At 43.7% G+C, this 26,370-nt stretch overlaps 1 protein-coding gene across 4 annotated transcripts; it reads left to right on the top strand.

Moving 5' to 3' along the window:
• The first annotated feature begins 247 nt into the window (after positions 1–247).
• rtn3 (reticulon 3) lies at positions 248–26,028 on the top strand. 4 transcript variants are annotated; one of them, XM_080451388.1, is made up of 9 exons: positions 248–560; positions 5,526–5,579; positions 10,635–13,127; positions 17,896–18,103; positions 19,467–19,605; positions 20,840–20,909; positions 22,014–22,060; positions 22,790–22,848; positions 23,195–26,028. In XM_080451388.1, exons 1-9 carry the CDS (start codon positions 464–466, stop codon positions 23,244–23,246), a joined length of 3,219 nt encoding a protein of 1,072 aa, XP_080307514.1. In that variant the 5' UTR covers positions 248–463; the 3' UTR covers positions 23,247–26,028. The 4 variants fall into 4 exon arrangements, with proteins under 4 accessions (XP_080307514.1, XP_080307511.1, XP_080307513.1 ...); XM_080451385.1 differs by lacking the exon at positions 10,635–13,127 and having other exon boundaries at positions 248–554; positions 5,526–5,573; XM_080451387.1 differs by lacking the exons at positions 5,526–5,579; positions 10,635–13,127 and having other exon boundaries at positions 248–554.
• The last annotated feature ends 342 nt before the right edge of the window (positions 26,029–26,370 follow it).

Here is a 26,370-nt window from a genome sequence, read left to right as displayed (position 1 = left end):
ACATATACACTTATAGACAGTACATAGGTTTAAAGTACTCATGTGGCCCATAAAATAATACTAGTCGCTTCTTTTGAGCTTGTTTTCTCGCCCCGCCTCCCGTTTGTATGCGAGAGTTGGCAAAAAAAAATCTGGGAACTCAAGATTATGTTTTCCTAGACCCAATTGCTTGTTTCTCTCGCAAAACCTGGCAACGCTAGTTGCATCTACACAGAGCCCGCCTTGTCTCGCGTTCTCATCAGGAACGATCAGTGCTCGCTCGAGACGTGCGCGTGGAAGGAAGGTACTCAGAGACCCGCTCTTTCTTCTTGGGGGGGAATTAATAAATAATAACGAGGAAGTCAAACATAAGAGAGGACCGTCGTCGTCGTCGTCGTTTCTTCGACACACAACAAGTACAAGCAAACGCATAATATTTTTTTTTCAGATATTATTGTACAACTACTTAGACTAAAAGAACAAAATGGATCCAATGACTCAGTCCACTCAGATCTCCTCGTCACAAGGCACCGACGGACAGAACTCGGCTGCTGCCAAAGACTCAAAGCCGTCCGGCACCGGTAAGACGGTATACCGACGATGCCTTGATTTATTTATGTGTTTTGTTTTGTTATTATAAGACCCCGCTTTGAATAGTATGCCAACCCGTTCGTACAAACTTGCATGCATGCAAATAGTTTTTTTTTTTTAGTTTTTACGCAGAACCCAATTGTGTGTTATTTCTGTGTATATTATGTGTTAAGTGTGTCATCATGTGTTGGCCTTTGCGCCGGTTGTTCAACGTGCGTAGCTGATGAACAAAAACAAAAAGAGGAACACCTGTGGTGAACTTGGACAGTACACGGGTTAAAGGGATAGTTCACCCCCAAAAAAGAAGTATATTTTAGTTTTTGTCGCATTCCTAGTCAATAATTTGATCACTCCGCCGGTCATCAAATTATTGGCTTAGGAATGCGGCAAAAACTAAAAAATCACCACGAATTCAAGGCTTTATGGATTGAGTAATTGATAGAAAATGTGTCATTTTGGGGGTGAACTATCCCTTTAACAACAGGACAGGTCAGGCCGTGTTGTTGTGTCAGTAGTAAAGTGATCTATCTTTCATCAGGAACAACTGTGTTGGGGGTTGAGTTTCTTCTATTCATCCCCGGGTCAGTTTTCACGGTAGAAACCCACAAGGCTGTGGATAAAAAAAAGGAAGCTGCCTCCAATCCAAAATGTGCAAAGCGCGAATATTTAGGTCGAGTCATCGCGATCTTTAATGTAGGCCCTGGGCAGGGTTTATATTATAATAACCCCTGTACATAACATCCCCACAACGTAACGTTACCCGGCCCTAATATGTTTACACCAAACGTTGACTTCTTGGGCATGAACACTGTTGGACATTTTATGCCTCTTATTCAGCCCTGGTGAAAATGACTCCATGCGGCGACGGCGGATGCTCTGCACTGCAGACTGCAGAGGCATTGTTATCCGTGTTATGCCTACATTGGTGACCTGTCGAATTCTGTGATGCTGCAGACGGCCCATCATGTTGTTAGCAATGTCGTCAAATTCAGTGAAGATAAACAATATTCTAATCCAATCGCAAATGTCTCAACTATTCCCTAGAATGGAAACGGGTGTGTTTGTGTGAAAGGTTTGCTCTTTAACCAGCCTTGTTCTCTGCCACACATTAAGCATACTGCATATTGACATCCGCAGGCCACACATACTTGATGCCTGCCCTGAATGATGCGGCTGGAATTTGATGTTTGTTTTGTGTAGTTACAGTCATGTTGTGTATCACGACGGCTGTTGTCCAACGTTGTGAAAAAATGCTCGTCACGCTCGAATCTGTCAGGAAAATCCCAAAACCGTGACCTCTGGAGGCACAGAATTCGACGAGTCACATATTTTGGTGTACATCTGGCAGAATGAAGGGAGGACCTCAGACGCCTATCCCCCTTTTTCGTGTGGGTGAATGGTAAACAGACCCATTACTCCCCCTACGTCGAGATGACAAAAAATAGATCCTTAATCATCTGCTCCACTACCAATTTCATTAGTTGAAAACACACTTTTGCAGCGTTGTTTGTTTAATTTCTAGATTAAGGGCAGTGTTGGAGGTAAGGTATGAAAACAAAGGGATACACTCTTGACTGTTGTCTCCCGGGACATAAAATGACGTTTATTGTCTAGCAGGGTGGGGCAGTAGGGTGAGGTCCTAGACCCCAGCATCTGGAATGCTGTTTGATCTGGACATCACCCACACTAGGCATGAACTGTCTTTACATGCTCATATGATGGCAATATATGTTCATATGATGCTTATTGAAAGGCTAGTATGCTTTATAGAATTATACTTTCTATCATGTGAGCTAAATATCCAACCCCCCCAGACATGTCAGCCTGCTAGCTGTGAATGTTTTTGGTTGGCCCTGACAATATATTTTAAACTGTAAATCATAAATGTATGGAAATGTCAGTCTATTGTGAAAATTCCATCAATTTTGGAATTCTCATATAAATAATGGCCATTATTATGTATTGTGTGTAATGTTGCTGTGTCATCTCAAAACACAATGGATTTAGTTATATTGCATTGTCTCTTTTTAACTGCTTGAATCAAAAGACTAGCTTTGTAGTGATCCATTGTCCGTCTTGGCAACCCTGGATGCCTAGTGAGGTACCAGATGGTTTGGGCCGTCTCTGCCACTTATTGCTGCCGATGAGCCCAATACACTTGAGTGGCACAGTGATGAGTGCCCCTGGCCACAAAGGGAGTGACATGTTTCAAATTGAAGACCTAATTTCTAAAACTACATTGGCATCAGATGTTCAGGGGGTGTTTTGGTTTGGAAAGACATCTTTTATGCTTCTATTTCCAGTGTTGCATTCCTGACTGGGATCAGTTACAGAAACCGTTTATACTCGATGACACAATGCCAGTTTGTACTTCTATGACCAGATAAGTACTTGCAGTTAAAGAACATGTAAATGTTTTAAGTACACGCCCAAGTCAACTGTATACACTTGTACATTCCAGGGGCAATAATGCAGAGGTAGCTATAGTAGGTAGCTTCGTAATAATAAGCCAAATTTATTTAACAGGCTGCAAGACCAAACAATTCAACAATGTTCTTCCTCTGGGCTGTTCCTCCAAGGGGGAAGTTGGTTGTGAGCCAACTCTCTCCAGAAAACTTGACTTGTTAAGCATGATTGCTAATGACTCAACTTGCCTTTTCCATTAGGACTGTTCTAGTAGGCTATGTGCAGTTGAAAGCTATTCATATCACTTAAGGTGTCAACACCCACAAGGGGCTGTTTGATTTATTATCTTGTCATATTTAGTGTTTTTTTATATCTTCCAGTACAAGTACAGCCATTAATTAAATATGTATTTTATGTTTGTACAAAAAAGGAAACGGGCTGCCTCTGACGACTCGAGTTAACATTCATTGTCACCCAACCTCACCTCACAAGCGCCAGGCACAGGCAGTCACAAGGCCACTTCCCAATATGGCTATACCTAAAAGTCCAGACTTTGCTTTGCACCTGTTGTCAGTCAGTCAGTAGCCAAGGTCAGATGCAGAAAACAAACATTCTTTGTTCAGTTTGGCTGTATGTATAAACAGTTGAAGATTTTCCGATGAAGATTTTCCGGCTGAAATTAGGGGCATAATTTGTCCAAGGAATGATCGAGGGCATGCAACAGCAGTCCAGGCGCTGATATGGCTGCCCTAGCTTCAATATAAGCAGGAGTCTGGAGAGAACATGTAGTTCTTTTGGCTTTCCTCTCCCTCTCTCAATTTCTCTCTCTCTCTCCTCCCCTCTCTGCACTGGAAGCTGACTATAATCGCTAAGGTCACTCAGTCTGCTGAGACAGCAAAATAACCATGAGGGGTTCTGGTGTCATTGCTGGACCGTGCCAGCCCAGCACAGGGACAGAATTTGAAATGGTAGGCGTGACTGAGATGACAGTAACCCCCCCCCCCCCCCCCCCCCGCGTGCGCGCCTCTATCATTAACTCCATCGGGGGGATTTGCCCCACTCGCCCACCCTCAACTGATTCACCCAGACGGGGTAGCTTGAGGCTAAGTAGCAATGAAATGGACCCCTGGTCATGCCTGGCCTGCCCATGACAGATATGGTACAGAAGACTCACAGTGTGAGCTACCATGAACATGAACGGCACATTGAACACTTGTCCCCTGAATGACGTGCCTGATGCTTTCCACAGTCGCCCATCATACAATACATACCTAGGTTTCAAAACAGAGATGGGAGTGAAACTGACTACTCTTAACTATTATTGACCATCCCCAACACAGTTGGTAGAAACAATTGGTGTATGTGTGCCGTATATGTGTCTGTCTTTTATGTGCACTGGGGCTTAAGTGTCTTTAAGTATTTGTACACTAACCATTTTTGACATCTGGAAATACAAGTGGGAAGGACTTGTTCTGTGATTAACAAGTGAACGGTGACAGGTGTGGTAATGAGGTGGCTGAGCCGTTGGCGTGAATCTGAGAGATGGAATGCTGCAACACAAGGGTTTGCCAACCTGTCCAGCCTGTCTAAAAAAAAACGTCCATGCAGGTGATAGCCACTCCCGCTTGATAAACGTGCAGCTCACACACTTTCTTTAGCCTTTAATCTCAGCTCCAGGCATTCTTCGAATGCTCTCTCCTGTCATTCCTAAACCATTAGACATATGGGTTAGATCATTGCTACAGTGCGTTAGCGGTAGAGTGAGTAGCGAACCCAATGCACTCCTGAAGTGCCCTTGAGCAAGGCACAGATTCTCCCTCAACGTGTTCAGAGGCACACTGCTCTGTGGCTTGCCCTGTACTCGGATTCACGTACGCATGCAGCAGGGTTGTTGGGGGAAAAATAAGTTTCTCCCTGTGTGCTCAATATGTGGAAGCAAACACACCACGAGCTCCTCCACACTGTGAAGGCTGTTGAGATGATTTTGCTCTACAATGGCAAACATTGTTTAAAAAAATAAAATAAAATATCACGAGGTTCAGAAGTGAGTCAGAAATGTGCAAGGTTACATAATTCCCATCAAGTGAGGGCAGTGTGGGTGTCCAGCCAGCATCCGGAGGTAACAAAGTAGACCATGGGAGAACAATTTAAGAATTTCACTGGAGGAAAAGAGGAACAACAGTCCCTTATAAATGGTATGATATATTGGTAGATGCTGTTGCAATAGTGTAGTTGCTATGTCATTAGTTGTAAGTTGTCTGTTTTTGTGTCAGTCCTGCCTGCATAGTAAATATAATATGCATGTGTTAAGTAATTGTGGATGGTATATTGAAGTAAATATGGATAGTATATGCATGGGGTGGAGTGAACGTACAGTAAGTGTTTTTGTAGTATTTGATATAGAGTTGTTAAGGCTGGATAGAGTAAGTGATCTTGATTTATCTATTTAAATGCCTTCTAAGAAAGAATGGGGGGGAGGTGGTTGTGGAGGATAGGACTTATTTTCTTCTTTTGTAGAATGTTCATTCCTCTGTCCTTTATTTTTTCAGATTCCTTTCTTTCCTCTTCGCCTGTATCTCTCATTCAGTCTCCTCAAGGCAAGTGTATGGTTCTCTTACGCTGCTCGCCTGCTCTTCTCCCTCTCTGGACCTTCTTATCTCTCTCCCTTTCCTGTCTCTCTTGATGCTCGCTTGCTGTAATGCTCTCTCCAAGTCTCCATCCCTCTCTCTAGTGCCCCTCTCCTTCTCTAGGCCAGACCAAAGACCAGTTTAAAAAGGGCTTGCACAAATAAATACATTAATAAATGCATTACTATGCCAATCCTAACCTGGATGCAATCCTGACTGCTCTTACCCGGCCCTCCTTGTAGATGCCTTGTAAAGGCAGCCCATCTGCTTGCAATGCTCGTGACCCTTTACAGCTACACTGGGGCAACTTAGCTCCACCCTTTCTTTCTCAACCAGCATATGGTACTGGTAATTATTTCAACACTACCCAACTGGAGATTAAACCTAAAAACGGAAATGGCAGACCCGAGGCCTCAGTGCAAATTTTATTTACTCATGTAGAATACACATGCTGCATGTGATGCAAAGGTTTTCCTTCGCTAAGTGAAATAGAAGCACTTGATCCTTCAATCTATTGACGTTGCTGCATTGAATAGCCATACGCTTTCATTTTCGAAGAGAACATATTTCAAATGAGACAGTTTACTCCGTCAATAGCCTCCACCTCGCAGCGCATGTTGTAACACGCATGATTAAAATGTAGTCTTCTCCCCCATTTTGGCACCCACTGGTCCCTGTTCTTACCCATTCCCTGTATATCTCTAGAATATACACAAATTAAAAGACAATGTAAAACCAAGTCCCCACAGATGACGACGATCTGATCCATTTCAGTCCTCGCGGCCTGCTAGCTGGCATTATTTAGGTCAGCAGCGCTCACGGTAGGATCCAATATAATCCCAAGATTGCCACCTTATTTTAAGAAAGCAGAGGGAAGTTCAAGTTCACTTCGCCAGGAAGCAGAAAGCTAAAAATGGATCAAGTTGTTGCCCCAGGGGGAGCCTACCTTCATCTAGCCACAGTGTCTGTGGGTATATATGCCCCCCAAAGCCCCTGTAGCAGCAACCAGGCCCTGGAGGATGAGCGGCACTGGTGAGGGATCATCTGCCACCCCAGGGGTTTGTCTTCCACTGCTGCTTGCTCCTCCTCCACTCTGCCACCTGCTTATGGCTTCTTCTTAGGCTCTCTGCATGTGTCACCTCCACGCTGGAGCTTAATAAGTAGGTTTTCTTTCATCTAGCAACTGTCTGATTTTGTTGCCCTTTGTTTTCAGGTTCATTTGAGTTCTTAATGTAGCCTACTACAACACCATTTTCAAGGTCTAGGCTGGAACATTTGCTTTGTAGATAAACCATAGTTGATAGCAAAGTAAATGAATTGTCACCAAATGAGATATACAGTACAAAGTACGTTTTTTTGGCTCTGTTCGGTCTACATTTTCCTGGCATGTTTTAGGCCCACTCAACCTCTTACAAGATACATTACGGTAAATGGCAATAAATCTAAAGCTGATTTAGATTTTTAAAATGGAGGCATTTCTATCCCGATGGTAGTGTTTCCATAAGGAAATGCCTTAATTGATTCATTGAGCAGTAAATTAATTCTATTGGCTAAGTAATTAGAATTAAAAAAAATATGTTTTAGGTTGGACTTGGGGAATATATTTGATTAGGTGCACCTGCAGGGTGCCTCGTGCCAAAATTAAGGCTTTAATAAGTATCTTTGTTAGCTATTGGGCTACTGTTCTCTCTAGAAACGGCTTCAGTCTGCCTTGGCATAGACTCAACATGTCTGGAAGCCTGTCGTGGGTCATTCTCTCACAGCAAAGAATGCATTTTGGTGTATTGTTCACGCTGTTTAACGCTCAGGCACAAACATCTTCTCATTGGATTCAAATGTGGTGACTGGAAAATCAAACCATTCTGCCACCACTCCCATGGGCGGAGTCTTTTCCATCATGGGATAGGCCACTGACATCATAATGTCACTATGGTGAAAGTGATCAATCAAAAGATAAAATAAATGCCAGTAAATCCAATATAAAAGGTTGGCTGACTCTAGGCCAGAAAAATACCGTAAGAATGCCGTTCTTTCAATATTTGTGTCCCTCGTTTCCTTTTTTTTTACATATAATATATAGAATATGAATGCATATTTATTCTGCTGATGAATTGGGTGGAGTTAAACAATGACAGTCAGAACTACTGTATGAAGTCCAAAGGTTATCTCACTCTCAGGGCTTATCCCACATGTAAGGCGTATTGTGTTCATCACTAATTAGAGATGACACGACCGTGCCCTGTGGAATTTGATCCCGTATCATTATTGACTCACCTGCTCTGCAGAAAAAGTGCCTGACTTTGCTAGGATTGCTAGGTTAAGCTGTTATCGATAACAGATACCAGGGCTTTGTCAGCTGAATGTAATGTTTGTGAAGCACAGTGTCCTGCCTTGTACTAAACATTTAAAGTTGTATCTTCATTTTATGGACTGAATGATAATGGCAGTGATAACAAACTTTGAGAAAATGTGTCTCTAGTCAGACCTCTGCTGCCTCGGCACTTAAGCATAATACTGGAAGGAGGCCTTGGCAAAGGCCCCACGTCAGTCAGTTTAGCAGGAGGATTTGCCAGTCCATCAGTCTTTATGCCCATCCCAGATAGTTAAGTGCACACAACTCCACTCAACTCCAATTTCTGCAGAGAGCAGGTTACATAAGAGACAGAGCATGGAAGTTCCAGTGATGCTTTCATTTGGAAGATGGCACATGAACAGTGAGCTATTACAAAACAAGATTGTTGACAGCTTTATATGAATCCTGCTCAAAGGGAGCCTCGTCCATGGTAGTATGGGTTGAAGTCTTATTGGTTCTAATCAAGTGACATTTCATTTGGCTTGTGCCTGTGGTGCAGTAGCTGTTTTGGAATTTGTTTACCAGTGTGCAGCAAAAGGACTACCATTGCTGTCTGCTAGATGGATAGTCCATTCATGTGGCCTAGTTTGAACAATGCATTTTACTGTGGCTATGAGTGAGAGGGGAGGCGGGGGTCCCAACTAAGACAAAGTGCACCAGTCAGTCAGTTGTGCACCCATGGCAAACATGTCCTGTGAAGGGCCACTACAGTGGCTACGAGGTCACCCTAACCACACCGTTAACACAGGGTTCACACACCAGCAGACAATAACAGCTCAGGAAATATATTCTGTAATCAAGTTAATCATAACATTTTTAATACCACAATAGTTTAATCTTGATCTTTTTGACATTTGGGTGAACAAGCATTAAGTAGCCCTTGGCCTCAAAAACAGATTACAAAAACAACAACACATACAACTGCATGGTTTACCTGATTTGAATGTTTGCTCAAAAGCGAAAACTCACCCCTAGCTAGTGATTGGCTTGCAGAGGTTAAGTTGGGCAGCTGACGCACGCCTCCCAAAATAGCCGCCGTCACGGTCGCTTGACACTGGGTGTTGAAAATGATGGGGGTGCCTTTCGGCATTGAAAGGGATCATGTCATTATTGGAACAGTTGCTTGGTACATCTTGTGGACACAGAGCCCTGAGGTTCCCCATGGCACGCAGGGAATTCCTACCATTGCATTGACTCAAACTGTCACCTCAGATATGGCACAAGGAAATAGTTGCAGTTTAACATGTTTAGTGCTCTGATTGTCAAGGCAAGAGTAGACAGTATTATTTAGAGACCGACAGAGCAATCCCACACCAAGACATAGTTCAGCAGCCACTGATCGGTACTATTAATTCACTTCCTGTATGTGCTACAGTTACATCTTGATTAACCATGAGGAAAGGGAGCCTATCTGACTAAAACTCAGTGTGGGAAATGGGTGCTTATTTATTGTCTAAATGCAGTTCAGATGTCAAAATGAGTTGCAAAGAACATTAAATATCTACCTTTTTGTTTTCTAGTGTTGTGGTCCAGGATTGAACGTGGTTGTTCTGGAGTTCTTAAATTTGACTGCTTTCAATAATTGAATTTATGCTTAGCTACTGAACTATACAATACCCAGTTGAATATATTATGGAGAGAGGGCAACTCTTTTTTTAGTTTTCAAATGAGATGTGAAGTGATTTTCTTTTTACCATTCTGACCATTGACATAACTTCCCAGACAAGCATTAGATCTCGTTTCAATTGTCACATTCAGTTGTGATATCCTTCCTCTGTGCTCTCTGTCAAAGGCATCTTGACATGAAGTGACTACTCAACAGCTCTCTCAAAGTCATTGATGTAACACAGAGAAAGGCTCTTGTAGAGGGAGGGGTCAGATGGAATGGTGTTAACTCCTTCCTCTCCCGATTTGAATCCAGCAGGGTTTTTTTCACGGCTGATTTTGTATTAAGGACATGACCTGATGGATGAAACAATGACGATTATTTTTTATTATTATGAACAATTATGTCCTTGCACTGAATTGCAGCTTGATTAGGTTTAAATGGAAACAAAAATGTCAGCTCCCTGACATTGCTGAATCTAAACTAAGCATTGTTTTACTTTGAGAACAAACCAGGACTAAGGTCCATGGCATGAAGCCTCTAATAATAGAAACCAAAACTATTCAAGTTCAACTCAAATGAAATTTGCATACATTACCAGGTTTAGGAATGTCTTTAAAATCACATAAGCTGCTGGTAATAGTTGACACTTCATCCTCTCTCTTGCATATGTAACCTGTGACAACAAAACATACTACCATTTTAAAGATGAAGATAATCTAATTTAAGTGTTGAAGTGACATTCATCCATAACAGACACAGCAATTTACGCTGTTATCAACTTATTTATTTTGTTTTAAGCTGCCTCATTTTGGTCATATGAATCATTCTCTGTTGCCTCATTGAGTCCTCCTCAATGGCAACATTTTGTAATGGTTCAAAGCAGCATGCACAAGGGTAGATGCCATTCATTAAACCAATATTGCTGTTCCATGACGCAATGCATGACCGCTTGGGCTGTAACATTAAGGCCTCACTAAGTTATACTGGAAGTGCATGGGACTTGAGTGTCTGTGACTTTTATTCCCTCCTTTCTCCTATCCGCCGCTGCTATCTCTGCATGGCAATGCAGATAAGAGAGTGGTCCTGGGCTCTGACAAGCCCTCTGAAGGTGTGGCCACCTCCCTTCGATATCCTTCACAACCAGGCTCGTTCTCACCTGGGAATTATGGGAGTGAAGCGGGTCCGCCTGATGGACAACCAGATTCACCAATTAAGCAGCTTCCTATATCTGAGAGAATAAAGGCACTGGAGTCTCTTGCTGCCAAGAAGAAAGAACCAGACTTTAGGAGCGATGGAGGTTTCTCTCACTACAGAGAACGACACTATGAAAAGTCCCCCACTGAGCCAGTCACCTCATCTGTCCATAAGAGAGCGGGGTCTGGAGGTTATGGGGGCTCTGGGGGCTCTGGAGGTTCCACCGATGTGGAGTCACCAGAATCTCCCTTTGAAGTCCTTGGAGAGATGCGACAAGTCACTGAATTTGAAGACACGGCAGACTGGATGAGGGCCCATTTGCCTCCAGTGCCAGACTTTGTTGATACTGTAGATTTAAACAAACGCACCCCGGTGTCAGAGAAGAGTGCTACAACCAAGGAGGTGAAGGTGGGAGGTATAGTTATACCAGACGTCCCTGCCGCTTTTGCAAGCGTCCCTGATGCTTTCATGGATTCTCCCATTGAAGCGCCAAAACTGAAAGAGAAGTTCAATGAACCGCCAAAGCAGCAAAGCGAAGAGGAGGAGTTTGACATTAGCTTTTTACCAACTGCCTACATGTGGGAACAGCAGGAGAAACCTGGTGCCCAGGCTCCACCAAACCTTGACTCTGAGCTCCCCGTTTCTCCTGCCCCTCCTGCAGGCTTTGGCTCCCCATCTCCCCCTCCTTCCCCACCTGCTACTGTTGATGAAAAATGTAAGGCTTTGGAAGGCAAGAAGGCCCCATGGGGTGCAGAGAGCAGTGAAGTGGACAGCTCAGGAGATTCGGATGATACTGTCATCGAGGATGGAGTTGCTATTTCTTCCTCTTCTGTTCGTGGACTGTCAAAGGACCCTACTCCGACAACAGCCCCTCCAGATCCCTCACTCCCCACTGAGGAAATGGCTACCCCACCAGCCATGCCGGAGAAAAAACAAATGCAGGTCCCAACAATCAATGTCATCGAGACGGATGAGCCAAATTATAGTGAAGAGGAGATGGACCAAGAGGAGGAAGATGAGGGCTATGAGGTTGTGAAGGACCCGTCTAACAAAGTCCCTCAAGCCCCTGAACCACAGCCAGAGGCGGCTAAATCGGAGCCAACCAGGAGTGGGACCTGCCCCGTAGAAACGGAATTCATTGGAGGCTACTCTCCCCCATCCTCGCCGGTGGGATCTGATGCCGAATGCTCTCCTGAACACAAGATCCGTAAATCTGAACCTGGATCAGACCTTGAGTCCAAGACCGATGAGGTACAGAATGCCGCAGTCTCAACTGCAACAACTTCGGATTTTGGTCAAACTGACAAATTGCAGATGTCCTGCACAGAGTCAAATGACAAACCTTCTCCTTTCGCTGCCAAACCTTCCATAACAAATGAAGAGGTGGACTTCCCAAATAATGACGACGAGTGGTCGGATGACGTGCAAGATATTCTAGTCAAACCTGGCATTATGGCCGTTACTTCTCAGGTTCCAGCTCATGATGCCCTGTCTAAAGTTGGTGCAGACATCAAATTAGGGTTTGTCAAACAGGGTTATATGGATGATGTATATGACAGACAATCATTTGATGATTATGATGCAGATGCAGATTCTACAGACTCTCAGGTTCATATTGGATCACTAAGTGCAAACACCACAAAATATGATGCGCCAAAGGGCTCTCATGTACAGGATGACATCAGGTCACTGGGTGATGAGGACCCCTTTCCCAAGCCGGTCGGAGGTCAGCCATCTCCAAGAGAATACCCTAAAGACCCATATTCCTGTTTCCAAACTGAACCACCGAGCAGCAACAAAGAGCCAGTGAATGACATTTCAGATGACGTGACAAATAGAAAATCCCTTCCCCCACAGAAAATTAGTTCAGAGACCCAGAACGACGCCAAGGCAGGACACCGTACATCTGACACAACTAGTGACCCAGAAAGCATTGGACCTGACTGTTCAGTTCCTGGTGCCACCGATAGTTTTGTGGATTTCATGAGGGAATGCCTCAAGTCCAGACAGGATGAAGACCCTGGTGACCTCCGCCAAGCTCTCTCCAGCATCGAGTACCCCAAAACAAGCCAGTCCCACCCAACTGTGGTGCTGGATCTCGAACAGGAACGCCTCACCATCAGTGCTCTCAAAGAGCTGGGCAGCAGTCAGGAGGACGAGCAGTTTCAACCAAGTGGCGAAGCTGACCCCAACAGCACATCAACACGGCAATCCTCCTGTACCTCGACTACCAATCCTCCGTCCCCGCAAACCAGACCTGCTTCGGACCGCATGTATTCCAAAGAGGTAGAGGTCATCGAGGAGTTGGTGGCCGAGGCCTACTACCTTGCCGAGCATGTTTTGACAGCAATACTAACCCACTTCTCAGGTAACACCTTCCTTCCTCTGGGCTGTAGGCCTGCTAACCTCTCATGCAGACACCTCAAAATTACTTCACTTAGTCTCCTCTCTTACCTGCCTGTGATCCTACTCAAAATGTTTGAATCCCTTATAGCGAATAGGGCTGCATGTATTTGAAGAGCAGGCTAAACCTGTTTTACACATATCTATTGCTCATAACGGTAATGGCAGTTCGTGAGAGAGAACTTCAATCGACACCAAAGCTGTAGAGGTTACTCAGGTCATGGTGACTCTGTAAGCACATTTGTCACAGAATTCATAGCTTGTGTTGTCGTGTGTCACTATTGACACACAACATCAGCGTATGGTCTAGCAACCCTCCCCCCATGCTTAAGACTCTGAGTGACCCTTTGTCCTGCCTGCCCTATGTCCTTAGCTGTTTGGCATTGGTGGGTTTTTAGACATGGTGTATGAGTGTCTGCTTGCTGGGCCCCTTGACATCAGGCGGCACAGTCCATCCCCAGTGTCGGGTTTCTGCTTTGATGCAACTTTCCACAGCACTCTGCGTTTTGTAGGAGACGACCGTTGGAGTGAGATTAGACATGAGATGCATTTTTTTCTTAATTTTTTAAAACAGAAGTCAAGTCATGAATATCTCATGCTGTATTCAATTTTATGTTATAAATGAGAGTCGATACCAAATAGGGACATTATTACTAAATTAATCGGATGTTTGTGAGCCTTTGGGGCACTTCAATTATTTTGTGGGATAATGTAGAGGCATGTCTCCTTGAGACTGTAAAATGATATGTCAGGAATATGAGAACAATTCCTAGCATAATGTGTTCGTGAATTGCATGCTAATCACGTCAGTTGGACAGGGCCGAGTGTTCAGAGCTATAAATGTATAGCAGTTGGAAACCGTAACTAGTCAAACCTATGCACTGCCACTGCCAAAACCCCCCTAACCCCCCCACTGCACACAAAGCAACAGAGACACATGCACAGAGGCTGGTATGCAGACAGTAATCCTGATTCCTGACACATGCAGTGTACATAGTAGTACATGGCCAACACTTGGCACATCATGGAATTTGTGGGTTGGTCTCTCAGGCAACCAGAAACTAGGGGAAAGTGTACCTCGGAAGCCCCACAGTGAATGGGTCAGTTTCAGTTTTGACACGTTTCTTTTGTCAAGATGTGTCCAAGTTTCCCAGCCTCCACTCTTGTTACTCTGTAGGCTATAATGACTTTGTTCTGTTGAAGGAGCTCTCTGGTTTGCTGTCCTGAGTCGTTGAGTCCTCTCTCCCTCAGCCGTGAACCTCAATGCTATTTTAGTCCCCTCTCTGCAGTGCTGTTCTACTCTGTAGGTTATTAGGCGGGGTATGCTTGGTTAGGTGAGAGTTTATTTCATGGGGTGTGCCTGTTTCAGCTGGCTAACATCCATTGTTAACACGACTGGCTAACTTATATTTCGACATACTACCACGTTACTCACTGAAAATAACAGATTTTAACCCTAAAACAACTATAAATTGGGCATAAAGCTTGAGACTTATTTTAATGTATAAAATGTTTAACCAGTATTCTAGTTAAATGAACTAGTCTGCAGTGTTGGAGGTGATCTCTACTCTTCCATAGAGAAATCTTGACACCTGGTGTTTGGAAGGACACCGACTGGTTGAAATGTGAAAATATCAAAGTTATTTGAAGTAATTGGCGCGTCACCATCTTTATTGTAATTCAGGCATCAATGCGATTACCTCTCTTTGTCTCCGATGAGAGAGGGAGACAGCGGACATAAAACCACCGATTGTAGCTTTAATGCTGCCTCGCCATACCAGTTCCTAGCCCGATTCCCAAGAACCCACTTGACCACCATACTTTTTGCTACACCTTTTTTAAAGTGCTAGAGTTGAAATTGACGTGGAAATATTTGTGCTGCTAATCCTTGGGAGGAAGGAAGAAGGGTGGGACCACATGTGGGGGAATCATGTGAATACTTGAATCAGACTTGAATCTGTCACACTGCTGTTTGTAAATCACCTATGGCATTTGACTCTGTGTAGACGTTATTAATCCCATGGGGGAAAGTTTCAGCTGCACCCAGCTGATGGCTGCTCAGATGGTCATGATAAGCGCCTGTGAGGGGGTGAAGCTGTAAAAAGATTTAGCTGTTTAGGCGTGGCTATGTTGTAAAGAGGCCATGCACAAATAGACGTGTGTGTGAGAACAAGTGCTCACAAACACTCTCTACATATGCCCATACAGACACACAAATTTACAGTAGCAGGCCTACGGAGGCTGAGCGGTGCCTGTAGCTTTAAGAGCTGCACAGGCAAGGTAGAAAGCAGGCCACTGCGGCTGCACTGCCGCTGGGACCTCCGATAGATCTGGGGCCTCTGTAACGCAGAGAGAGGGAGGGAGCAGGGATAATGAACGAGGTCCGTCAAACGCAGGCTGCCTCCCTGTGGGTACCGGCAAAGCATGCTGGGAGGGGACTTAGACCCCTGCAGTGCTGGGTGAGGAAACCCCGCTCATGCTCTCATCGTGAGCTCAGCAGCCAGCATCAGAAACAATAGATGCAGAGAGAGGGGTGCTCTGTCTTTTTCCTCTTGTTTCAACGACGGCACAACAAGCCCATCAGCCTATGAATTTTCTTCTTGTAAACAGCCCCCCCCGCCCGCCTCCTTTATCATTTAATTAAACCGTTTATATAGCCACATTAAAATGACTACATAGCCACATTTAATCCATGTTTTTAACATATACATTTTAGAAAACTATAAAATTGGTACTATATAAAAAGGCAGCCACATTGACTTATTGGCAATAAGGATATTTATTTGTTGCTATTTTGTTTGCAAGTTAACATTTCTATTCACTTCTGTGGAAATACCTACAGAAACTGAAATACATTTCCCTCTACTATTGCTAATAAATGAATATATCTAACCAATGAATATATCTCAATTATGTTTCTATTCCCAATTAGATTTGTGTAACATCATAAATGCGCATCGCCCATCTTCTCGTTAGCCACAGAGCAGCTGGTAACATACGGTCATATTGATTGTAGCTAGCTGCCCTATTTTGACGAGCCATGCCTGAGGTGCATCGCATGCTGCAACTCTCGTATGTGCTGTTCACTCCTGCGTGGTTTGTGAGGGGGCGAGGCTGTCCTGCATGCAGTGTTGGACACAGTAAATAACAATAATGGTGAAAATAGCAGATGGACAAGCTCACCGCGCTGTGAGCTTGTAGATCTGCTATTTTCACTAATGTTTGAAGTAGGGCTTAAGCGGTTAATTCATTGTTATCTTTCCCTTCCTAGAAATCAAAAGTACAATATCTGTCTTTGAAGTGTCGTGGAATGAAAGTCATAAGTATCAGAAAATATGAATACAAAAAGTTTTACTTAAATACAGTACTCAAGTAAATGTACTTCATTACTGTCCACCAATGCCTGCATGTCACAGTAGTACCAGGCAGTACCAGTCCATTTGCCAGGCTAGTAATGGGCCTAGCCTGTAATTGGTATGTTGCCTGTTTGTGCTTCTCCGTCTACGGTGCGCGAGCACTTAAAGTGCATGTGTGCGCACATTCAAAGGGTTTGGGCTTTTTCTGCCAGAGGGACAGAAGAGAGGAAATCGACAGAGGAGCGCTATCGCCATTTCAGTTTGAGTCTGTAAGCACTTTTTTTCTTGGTTAGGAGCCCAGCCTGCCACCTTGTTGTCAGAAATGTTGAACTGGGGGACACACACAAGAGAAGTGCAAACGGCAGTTCCGTTCTGAGGGAGTGTGTGAGATCGCAAAAGAAGAGAGAGAGAGAGGGATTGCATGAAGAAAGGGAGATAAGGCGAGAGACCAAGGCCCTCTGTACTGCCATAAATTCATTGGAACTCCCAGGCCTGCACACTCCCTGAGGCATAGATCCACGTGGTACTCTGCATAGGTCTTTTTTGCTTCTTAAATGCCCCTCTCATGTATAGGAGAGCCCCCACACCAGCACTGCATTACATAACAGCCAAGCACACACAGGTTATCACTTCCGCATGTACGACTCCTTGCAGACATGCAACACAAAAACAGGCAACGTGGCTGATAACGTGCCCCGAGACGCCAGAAGAGAGCTGTGGTGCGTTCGTTGTGTATTATTCATGGCGTTTCGTGGGCTTGAGATTTGAGATCATCTCGACGGCTACAAGTCCTGTGCTCCCACTCATGTATGTTTTACAAGCGCTCGTGGAGAGCACGTGCATTTTTGTTGAAACCAGTAAAGGGATTTAGGTGCCTTTTGCGATGTTTTCTTTCCCCACCCAATTTCTTCTGGCCGCAAACAAACGCACACTTACACTTTACAATTCTGGCATTTAGCAGACGCTCTTAATCAAGAGCGACTTGCAGTAAGCAAGGACAACACAAGGTAATGGAGATCATGGGTAAACCAAGAACCTATCATCAATCTAACAGTAGAATATTTAAAAAAATCAATAATCTGTACATTGAAACTATACACTCTAGGATGCCAGGTCAACAATGACCTGGCATATACAGTAACTCTATTCATCAGAGTTACTGTATTTTAGCGTTTTTCCGTTCAATTTTTCAATTAATTCTTTCTATTTTAGATTGAAACTCTATCCATTTCCTGTCACCGGCGGCTGTAAGGACCCAATTTCTCGCTCCCTCTTTGAAATCAATAACGGTTTTATCTTACGTATTCTTTATCTAATCCCACCCCTCACCCCATCCTCTTCCTCCATCTCTCTCTATCTGTCTCTCTCTCTCTTTAGTCATCGACCTGATACACTGGCGGGACCCCAAGAAGTCGGGCGTGGTCTTTGGCCTGTCCATGCTGCTGCTTCTGTCGCTGGCTGCGTTCAGCTTCATCAGCGTGGCGTCCTACCTGCTGCTGGCCCTGCTGTGCGTCACCATCACCTTCCGCATCTACAAATCTGTTGTGCAGGCCGTGCAGAAGTCCAACGATGGACACCCCTTCAAGTGAGTAAGGGGGTGGTGGGTCGGTCGCCGGAGAGAGAGTCACAGTTTTTCTGCGGTGTCATGTTGTGAAAGGAAGACGGTAGCTACAGGTACCGTCTGTAGCTACGGCAAAAGAAATATGGCAAAACAGTCTCATGTATATTAAAACAAAGTGTTAGTCTTATAAGAATAAAATAAGAAGGCTGGCTAGCTATCTTGCTCCCTAAATAACTCAAGGGCTGGAACAATTGACAAAAACGTCTCATTGTACTTAATTAGCATTAATAATAACATGATTGGAATGTGTATTTTCTTTTTTACCAGTCAGATTGTCTGAAGATTATCTTTGTAGAATATGCAACAAAACCTTGTATTTTTGTCCCACAGATTTTTACTACAACATGCAGAAATGTAAGGGAATTTGTGTTTTTAACCCTGGACTCTGTTTCAGTATCAAGCACCTCTTTGAAGTGACATGCTTGTAAAAAGCCCCTCTCAAACGGAGTGCGAGGGCCTGCATGGTGGCGGCGCATGATATTACACCCGTCTGAGTGAATCTGTTTCTGCTACCTTTATTTATAGAACAACCTTTATGGCTGAGCCAGAGCCTGAGGGGAGCACTTATTCAAGTACACAACACAGATTGGAAAGCAAAGAAATCTGATTAACTAATTTCTTCTTTAAAACAAAGGGAAATGAAGAACGGAGAACCTAAATGGCGGAGGAAGACAATTAAAGGATTGCCCATGACGTGTTTTCTCTCAGTTACTCACCAGGTGAAGCCTTGAATTCATGCTGAACGTTTGCGTGTCGCATTCCTCCACGGTGAAGGAAGAATCCAGACAAGGAATTTAAGTTAATGGGCTGCGAAGATTAAGGACAGCAAAAAAATGGTTTATAAGCTCTCAAATAACTCGGTGTCATATATTCAAGTGTCTTGTATCCAGTCATATCTTCAGTACTTAAAAAATCCAGCTGAAACATTTCTATTTAGGAACACTTAAGGTGTAAACTGTCTCAAGCATGACTGAGGAATGCACCTGGGCGGGCGTGTGGGGTTTAACGAGCTGAGTTCACACGCACGTGCACAAACACAACTTGTCCATGAATTCAAGGCTTCATGGGGTGAGTAACTGATGGGGGGGGGGGGGAGTCCTTTTGGGTTGAAGTATCCCTTCTAAGTAAATAACCATAGATCATAGAAACAGATTAAATCAAGTAGCCTTGTCATGGTATTAAATGATCAGGTTGAATCCAGAGTAACTAATAATTAGCCCTCTCTAACCATCCAACAAAAGTGGATGGTTAGAGAGGGCTAATTATTAATGTAACAATTAACACGTAGCCGGTTAACCTCATTTTGTATTATCCCCCTCCTCCGCAGAGCGCTGATGGATAAGGATGTCAGCATTCCCCCTGAGACCTTCCGCAAGCACGTTGACAAGAGTTTGACCTACATCAACCGAGCCCTCAAGCAGTTGAGCCGCCTCTTCCTGGTCGAGGACCTCGTGGACTCCCTGAAGGTGGGCATGGCCTCAGCTAAACCAGACGGACCCAAAGACTGGACCTACAGTCATTGCTCAGTTTCATCCCCCATTTAAGCATACGATCGTGTGTCTGTCTGACTGCTGCACGTGTTTGTCTTGGCCACTGTTGACAGCAAACTATTACCGCTCCCTCCCTCTCTCTTTCTCTCCGGAGTCGTCTGTTGCGCAGTGGTCTTTTTATAACTCCCTGCACGGCGATAAAGCTTCAACGCCTACAGCCTTCATAGAGTTTCTAATACTTAGCAGTTTTTCCACAACAGAAGTCTGTAGAAAACCTCTCAGTAATGTGGGAAAGACGGGAAGACCCTAAGAGGTCGTCATTAGAATTAGTTCTTTACATCATGGATTTTATGCAGTGGTTCTCAGCACCTGTCCTGTGGGAACCGAACCAATTTGTACGTAGTTTTCCATTCAACCAACTAGTTAACTAACTGCTTTTGCCTGGATCCATGTCAGATTTGGTACCAGATTTTGACGACTGGAATATAAATTGGTGATTGTCCGCAGGACCAGAGTTGAAAAGCACTGATATAAGACACTGTTCAGGACCAGGGATTAGCATGAGCAGCCATCAGATAGCTACAGAGAGAGAAGGAGAGGGAGGGGAGAGGAGAATGGGGGAATAGCACTACAGTACAGAGAGAAGCAGTGCTGCCGTTTAATGGCAGCTGTAGGGAGCTAACTACACATACCAAGCAAGCATCGGAGCAGTGCGACAGTCTATCCTAAGAGCAGCCAAGTAGAGATAATACTCTGTGCAGTCACAAGGATTTCCGAGCCCATTCTATCAGCAGTTCATATCCCAGCCCTCCTCGCCCCCTCGATTCCTCCCCTCTAAAGCCCTGTGGCATTAGCGATGTCATACTCACTGCTTTGCTATATTGCTGCAAATTCTTTTGATAGAAATGTGTCAAGATTTAATTGCAGCGCCTCGTGGTGAATCCCATGACGCCACGCCACATCATTTCTGAAGATAATGTAGTTATTAAAGATGCCTAAAAAATACTTCACCTCTCTGGGTGAATTATTTCACCAAAGGAAATTGGGCATTGCCGCAATTATGAGCTTGTAGATTCAGATTGGCTATTTGTGTTTTTTTTTGTGTTTTTTTTTGTTGCCATTTTGCAATGGGGGAGCGCAGGGTCCTCGGCACGGAAAGGTTTGGGAATCCCTGGTTCTAACTCATGCGCACTTTGTTTTCCTCTCACAGCTGGCTGTAGTCATGTGGCTGATGACATATGTAGGAGCTGTTTTCAACGGGATCACAATCCTCATCCTAGGTAAGGCCCCAAGGGGACGGAAAGCAATTGGTGTAAACACGATGGTAGCCAAGGCAGCCTAACCAAGAGCCTCAGCCTGGCTGTTGTTGGACTGCTGTATGTTAATATTTTACAATGATGCACAATGTGTGCATTAGTTGCAACAAGAACATATACATATGCACAATGAATCCAGAATACACATTGACATTTACATATGCAGTTATGGGGGCATGTCAGAAGTACTGTACGATGAGGATATGCATTATGATTCTTATGTTTAAACGGCAGCACATTTTTACACTGCAATCAACTCTGTGAGGCTTTAAAGACCCCAGGGTGTTGTAACAAGGCCGTCGGGTTCATTTAGTCCAGTGCTGCCAGCCTTTTAACTGGACTGGAGAGCTAGATAAAAGGCAGTAAGGGGTTGGAGTGGTTGCTGCCTGGCTACCCCCAGACTGCACCATCATCAGATGGACAGTCAGCTTTACATTCGGTCAGCCCCGCCTAATGACCCCGTTGCACCACGTTCCAAGAATGTCAATGTGCATTTGCTGTAAGTGCAGTTTTGGCACGTTTCCTTTCCTGAACACTTAACTGATCGATCTCACATTCTGACTCTTCTTAAATGAAGCCGCACCCTGCGAAACATCGGTGTGAAAGTACATCATGGTTGCTGGCATGTGCAATGCATATGCGTAGTTGGTGTCGGGTGGAAACCTTGTACGATCAAAACGGTTTCTTTTTTATTATTAATTTAAAAACCTTTACAAATAGTGAAAATAGCCGGTCAAGTAGGGCATTAAATGACGAAAAAACATAGAAAGTTGAAATTTGGAGATATGAGGTGTCTGCCTGACAGCGACAATATGTAGTTAAAATGTATTTATTCATTCTTAAGGCATTTCTTCTTTATTAGATGGTATAGCACAGAGAAGGGATGATCACATTGTTAGCATGGTCTTGTGCTGGTATTCAAGTCACTGGACACTGTATGGGTGTGTGTCCATATTTGGCCATAATCCGGGCGCACAGACAGACAAACCCACAGACACATGAACTTCATGTAGTAGATTTACACCCGACACACTTGATAACATCCCTCTCCCTTCATCTCCTATCCAGGTGACATCCTCCTCTTTGCCATTCCCCCGATCTACGAGAAAAACAAGGTAAGCCTGCGCCCTTTGTGTTTGTGTGTAAAAAAAAAAAATTGCTTCGCAGTGAATCACAAAACCCCTCCTCCACAGGCAGAAGTGACATCATAGTGCTGGCGGCAAATACCCATCAGCACTCGCTCCTTTCAGGATGAGCTCACTGAATGACTAAAGCCTTTATCACACACTGGAGCCTATCGTCACCATCTTGTACCGAGCAGCATGGATAATGCAAAGTCACTGCCAGTAAAACAAGATAAATGTCACCGACCATAACATTGAATAAATGCCATTGGCCCCCATTCATAAGAAACGGGATCTTCGTCAGTTGAGCCAATCGCGCTGAATTTGACACCAGACTGCTTTCATGTAGATTGGAAATCTGGTATCTCTGGGATAGGGTTCAGTCAGATCCGAAGACTCATACCGCATTTGGTTTTGCATCGGGAAGATCAAAGTTCAGGGAATTATGTTTCTGTGTCCATGCATGTGTGTGCAGAATATAAAAATAACTGACTGTGGTACAGCTATTCATTGACCGTGACTGATGTGTGTAAATTCTACACAGCGCAGTCCTCAGTGACTAAAATTAAGTGTAGAAATTGATCCTCAACGGTCAGTATTTACACTGTCACAGTTAAATTGTCACTGAGGATTTTGCTGTGAAATACCTCTACAAACAAATGAAGTGTCATACCATATAAAATGCATAGTATTTGACTCCTCCCCTCTCTCCTCCTCTAGACCCAGATCGATCAGTACATTGACATTGCACGTACTCAAGTCAACTCCACAATGGCTAAGTAAGTGAAGCTATTTACTAGTGCGTCAGTCTCGTGCTTAATGTATGCTCCGCCGCACGTCGGTGTTACACGGTGAAAATAACCGATCTACAAGCTCAAAAGGTGTTGCATTTGCGCTGCGTTGTGAGCTTGTAGATATAGATGAGCTATTTTTTGCCATGCGACACACATTTCTAAATGGTGCATTCCACACAAATACAAGAATACGTGTAGAAATAATCCTCGCCTTCAGCACACAAAGAGAGACGGGCACCCTCCACACACTACACCCACGACAGATGCTGAGAGATACACATTCATCACGATGGTGACATTATATTTGTCCTGTTTGCTCTTCTCCCCACAGGTTGCAAGAAAAACTCCCCGGAACCATGATGAAGCGTAGCAAAACGGAATGATCCCCTCCCACCCCCCCCTCACCATTATCATCTTCATCATCCTAAAAGTACCCTTCTCTGTCCTTTAACTTCCCCTCCCCCTGTCCTCTCCCCCTGTCCCACATCTAACCCCCCCCCCCTACCCCCCATCCATCCATCCATCCTCCAACCACGTTACCGCCACCCCACCGCACTGAACCAGCTAGTACAAGAAAATAAATCTGAGCTACTCAATATTCAATGTAAACTACTGCAGAGCTTAACTACAAGCATTAGGGAAAAAAAAGACGTGCACCTGGGCAAGACAGGAAGGTGCATAAGTGTAGCTGGCGGAGGAAAGTCATAAGATGCTGTGACCGGTTGGTTGCCTGTCTTGGGAGTGCCACAATGTGTTAAAAGTTAAATAACAAACAGAGGCAGGGTTGAGTGAACTAGACTGAATCTATGACCTGGTTTATGTAGAGCACAGTGACAGAGGGGGGTGTGCGGCATTTTACATTTTACAAAGATGGGTGTTTGTCTCGCAAAAAGCAAATGTCTGTACTTTTAATGACACATTTCTCTGAAAGTAAATGGAAGACAGGCTAGAAAATCTGGGGAAAAAAGAGAAAACTGTATTAAAAAAAATAGAATAAATAACCTTTTTAGGTGTAATGTGTGGCTAGTCTTTTCCTGCTCTCTCACCCTTTACAGCAGTTGTATTAATAGTATGAACATTCGTTTGAATAGACAAGGAAGCTAAGTTTAGTTTTTTGGAAGGTGAGACTGGGTTTCCTCTGTTACTGAGTGGCTAGTTAATGAGTTATGGTTATTTTTTTTTCTGTTCACCTTAAAGACACTTATGTATGTAAGTTTCTGCAATGCACTGAAACCATTTTCTTTTGTTCTCAAAGCCCACGGAGCAGGTTGAAATAAAAGGATTGGAACACCGACGCCAGCTGTGATAATTTGGTCTAGTTCACCCTGTTTTTTTGATTTGACGCATTTTTGAAATGGTTTTTGTACATATACACCTTAAGCCAACAACGGGCACTCTTCTCTGCTGTATGGAAATAGGTTAGCCTCGCTTTTTATATAAAAGGAAGAACCCCCTCCACTCCTTACAGCAGGCATAACTCAGTTTTGACTCACTTGTTTAAGTAGTAATATATTGGAAGTATCACTTTCACTTGTACATTTTTATTATTCACTATTATTGATATTATTACTATTATTGATATTATTACAGATAGAATGGCTGCTTTGACTCCCTGTTAGCTTCACAGCAGCAACCATAAGCTCCATAAAGTGTCATCATGATTCTTAACATTAATCTTTGACTTGAATGACATGGAGAACATGAAGATGTTGCATCTGGTTTTAGTGCTCTTGGTTTTCTTTCTATTCAGATGCCATGAAGCGCATGTAAGCTGGGGGGGAAAAAAACATTTGTTTTCATCCTTTATATAGGCTGTAACATATTCTTGACCCTGTTTTTGTTTATAAGATTATTATTGTAATTGATTGCTTCAGTGGTGTTTATGGATTCAGTTTTTTTTAAGCCTTTAAAGGGATTTAATAATAGAAGCAAACTGAAACGCCACAATATCGTTCCATTCTGTGGTCATTACGTCTCAGCTGTCAGCCACTCGTTATTCTAGCGCAGCCCCTCCTCTCTGACATTGAATGGCCAACACTAGAAGGATCGGCTCTGATCGTTCCCTCATTGCCTCTTAATGCAGTATCTACTCTTACTACTCTAATGTCTAACTGCTGAATGTTTTCACTGTCTGCAACATTGGTAGGACGTTCCTCCTCATGCATGCCATCCGCTGTGCGTGTCGTGGCATCTTGTGTCCTTTGGTGAGAATTTGCCTCACAGATGTGTCGGCAATGCCTGGTGGATCTCCTGTGCATGTGTCTTGTCTGTGTCGAGCCTTTTGTGGCACTTAAAAGTTCAGCCTAATTTATACCTCGTCATATGGCCGTGGCGCTCAACGAAAATACCTGATTTCCAAGTTTTAAAAAGGTGATCCATCACCCTCTACTACAAAGTCTCAATTAGGCTTAAAACTCAAGCCACTGGATTCGCGATGTGTTGTTCACTGTATACCAAGCTGTTGATCATGTTTGTTATGGGGGTTTGATTTTCATGCGCTGCCAACCACACGCACACATGCAGTCGAGCGTATCTCATGTCAGGTAAACCAGTGTCCCTTGTGACGCTGGAACATTTCGTCATCATGACGTCACCTCTCCAATGTGTGTGGTGTGAAAACTGGAGTGTTCTGGCAATCCAGCCGTTCAGACACGCCACCTTACAGTGAAACCTTTGCTCAAATGAAGGCTATGTTACGTTTCACTATGCTACTTATGTTTTGAGATAGACTAGTACTACTACAAAACCTCTTTCTTTTAGATACAGTTTCTTAGATGACTTATTTCTTCAGAGTGTAATATATACTATGAAGTCAACATGCACATTTTAACCTTGTTTCCTTCGGAGCATGTTGCTTTGTATTTCCCTTTACTTGTTGGGCCCTCTGTTTTCTTTGGGGATGGGGCGTGTGTGACGGGAATGGCTTTATTTTTATTGATTTTTTTTTTTTCCTCTTTGGCAAGGTTTTATTTCCTTTTGCTTTTCGATTCTCTAATGGTATATGTAGATGTGTTTCACTAACATCTGAGCTCTGTTTGTTAGCTATGACCTTTAGTTCATATTTTGGAGCTTTTGGGAACGGTGTTGCAAGGAAAAAAAAGAAGAAACCCCTATGTGGTCCCTGTACTGATGTCAAAGTGAAATTAATAAAAACATGTCAAAGGACCTGTGACCTGTGGTTTGGTGTTTTGTTCACTCCAGTGCACTTCACAGCTGGACAAGATGAATGAAACCTCAGTACATCTGAGCCATGATGTTTTATGTTAAAGTATATATCAAAGAATCGAAGTGTTATTGTATATATCACAACTGTGTCGTGCAAAAATTGTTGTGAGCTTGTAGATGGGCAATTTGTTTTTGGGATAATGATCATCTAATGACATGCTCAAACTATTGATAATCTATTATTTAAAAAAGAGATTAAATCAATTAGTTCGATTAAATAAATGTTGCACTCCTAATTTCTTTTTGTTAGATATTACAGTGGAGAGACAGGAAAAAGAAAGC

The sequence above is a fragment of the Gymnoscopelus braueri genome (assembly GCF_963280865.1).
Source record: "Gymnoscopelus braueri genome assembly, chromosome: 15".
Lineage (NCBI taxonomy): Eukaryota > Metazoa > Chordata > Actinopteri > Myctophiformes > Myctophidae > Gymnoscopelus > Gymnoscopelus braueri.
The sequence above is the reverse complement of the archived record's forward strand: the minus strand, read 5'-3'. Positions and strand labels throughout refer to the sequence as shown.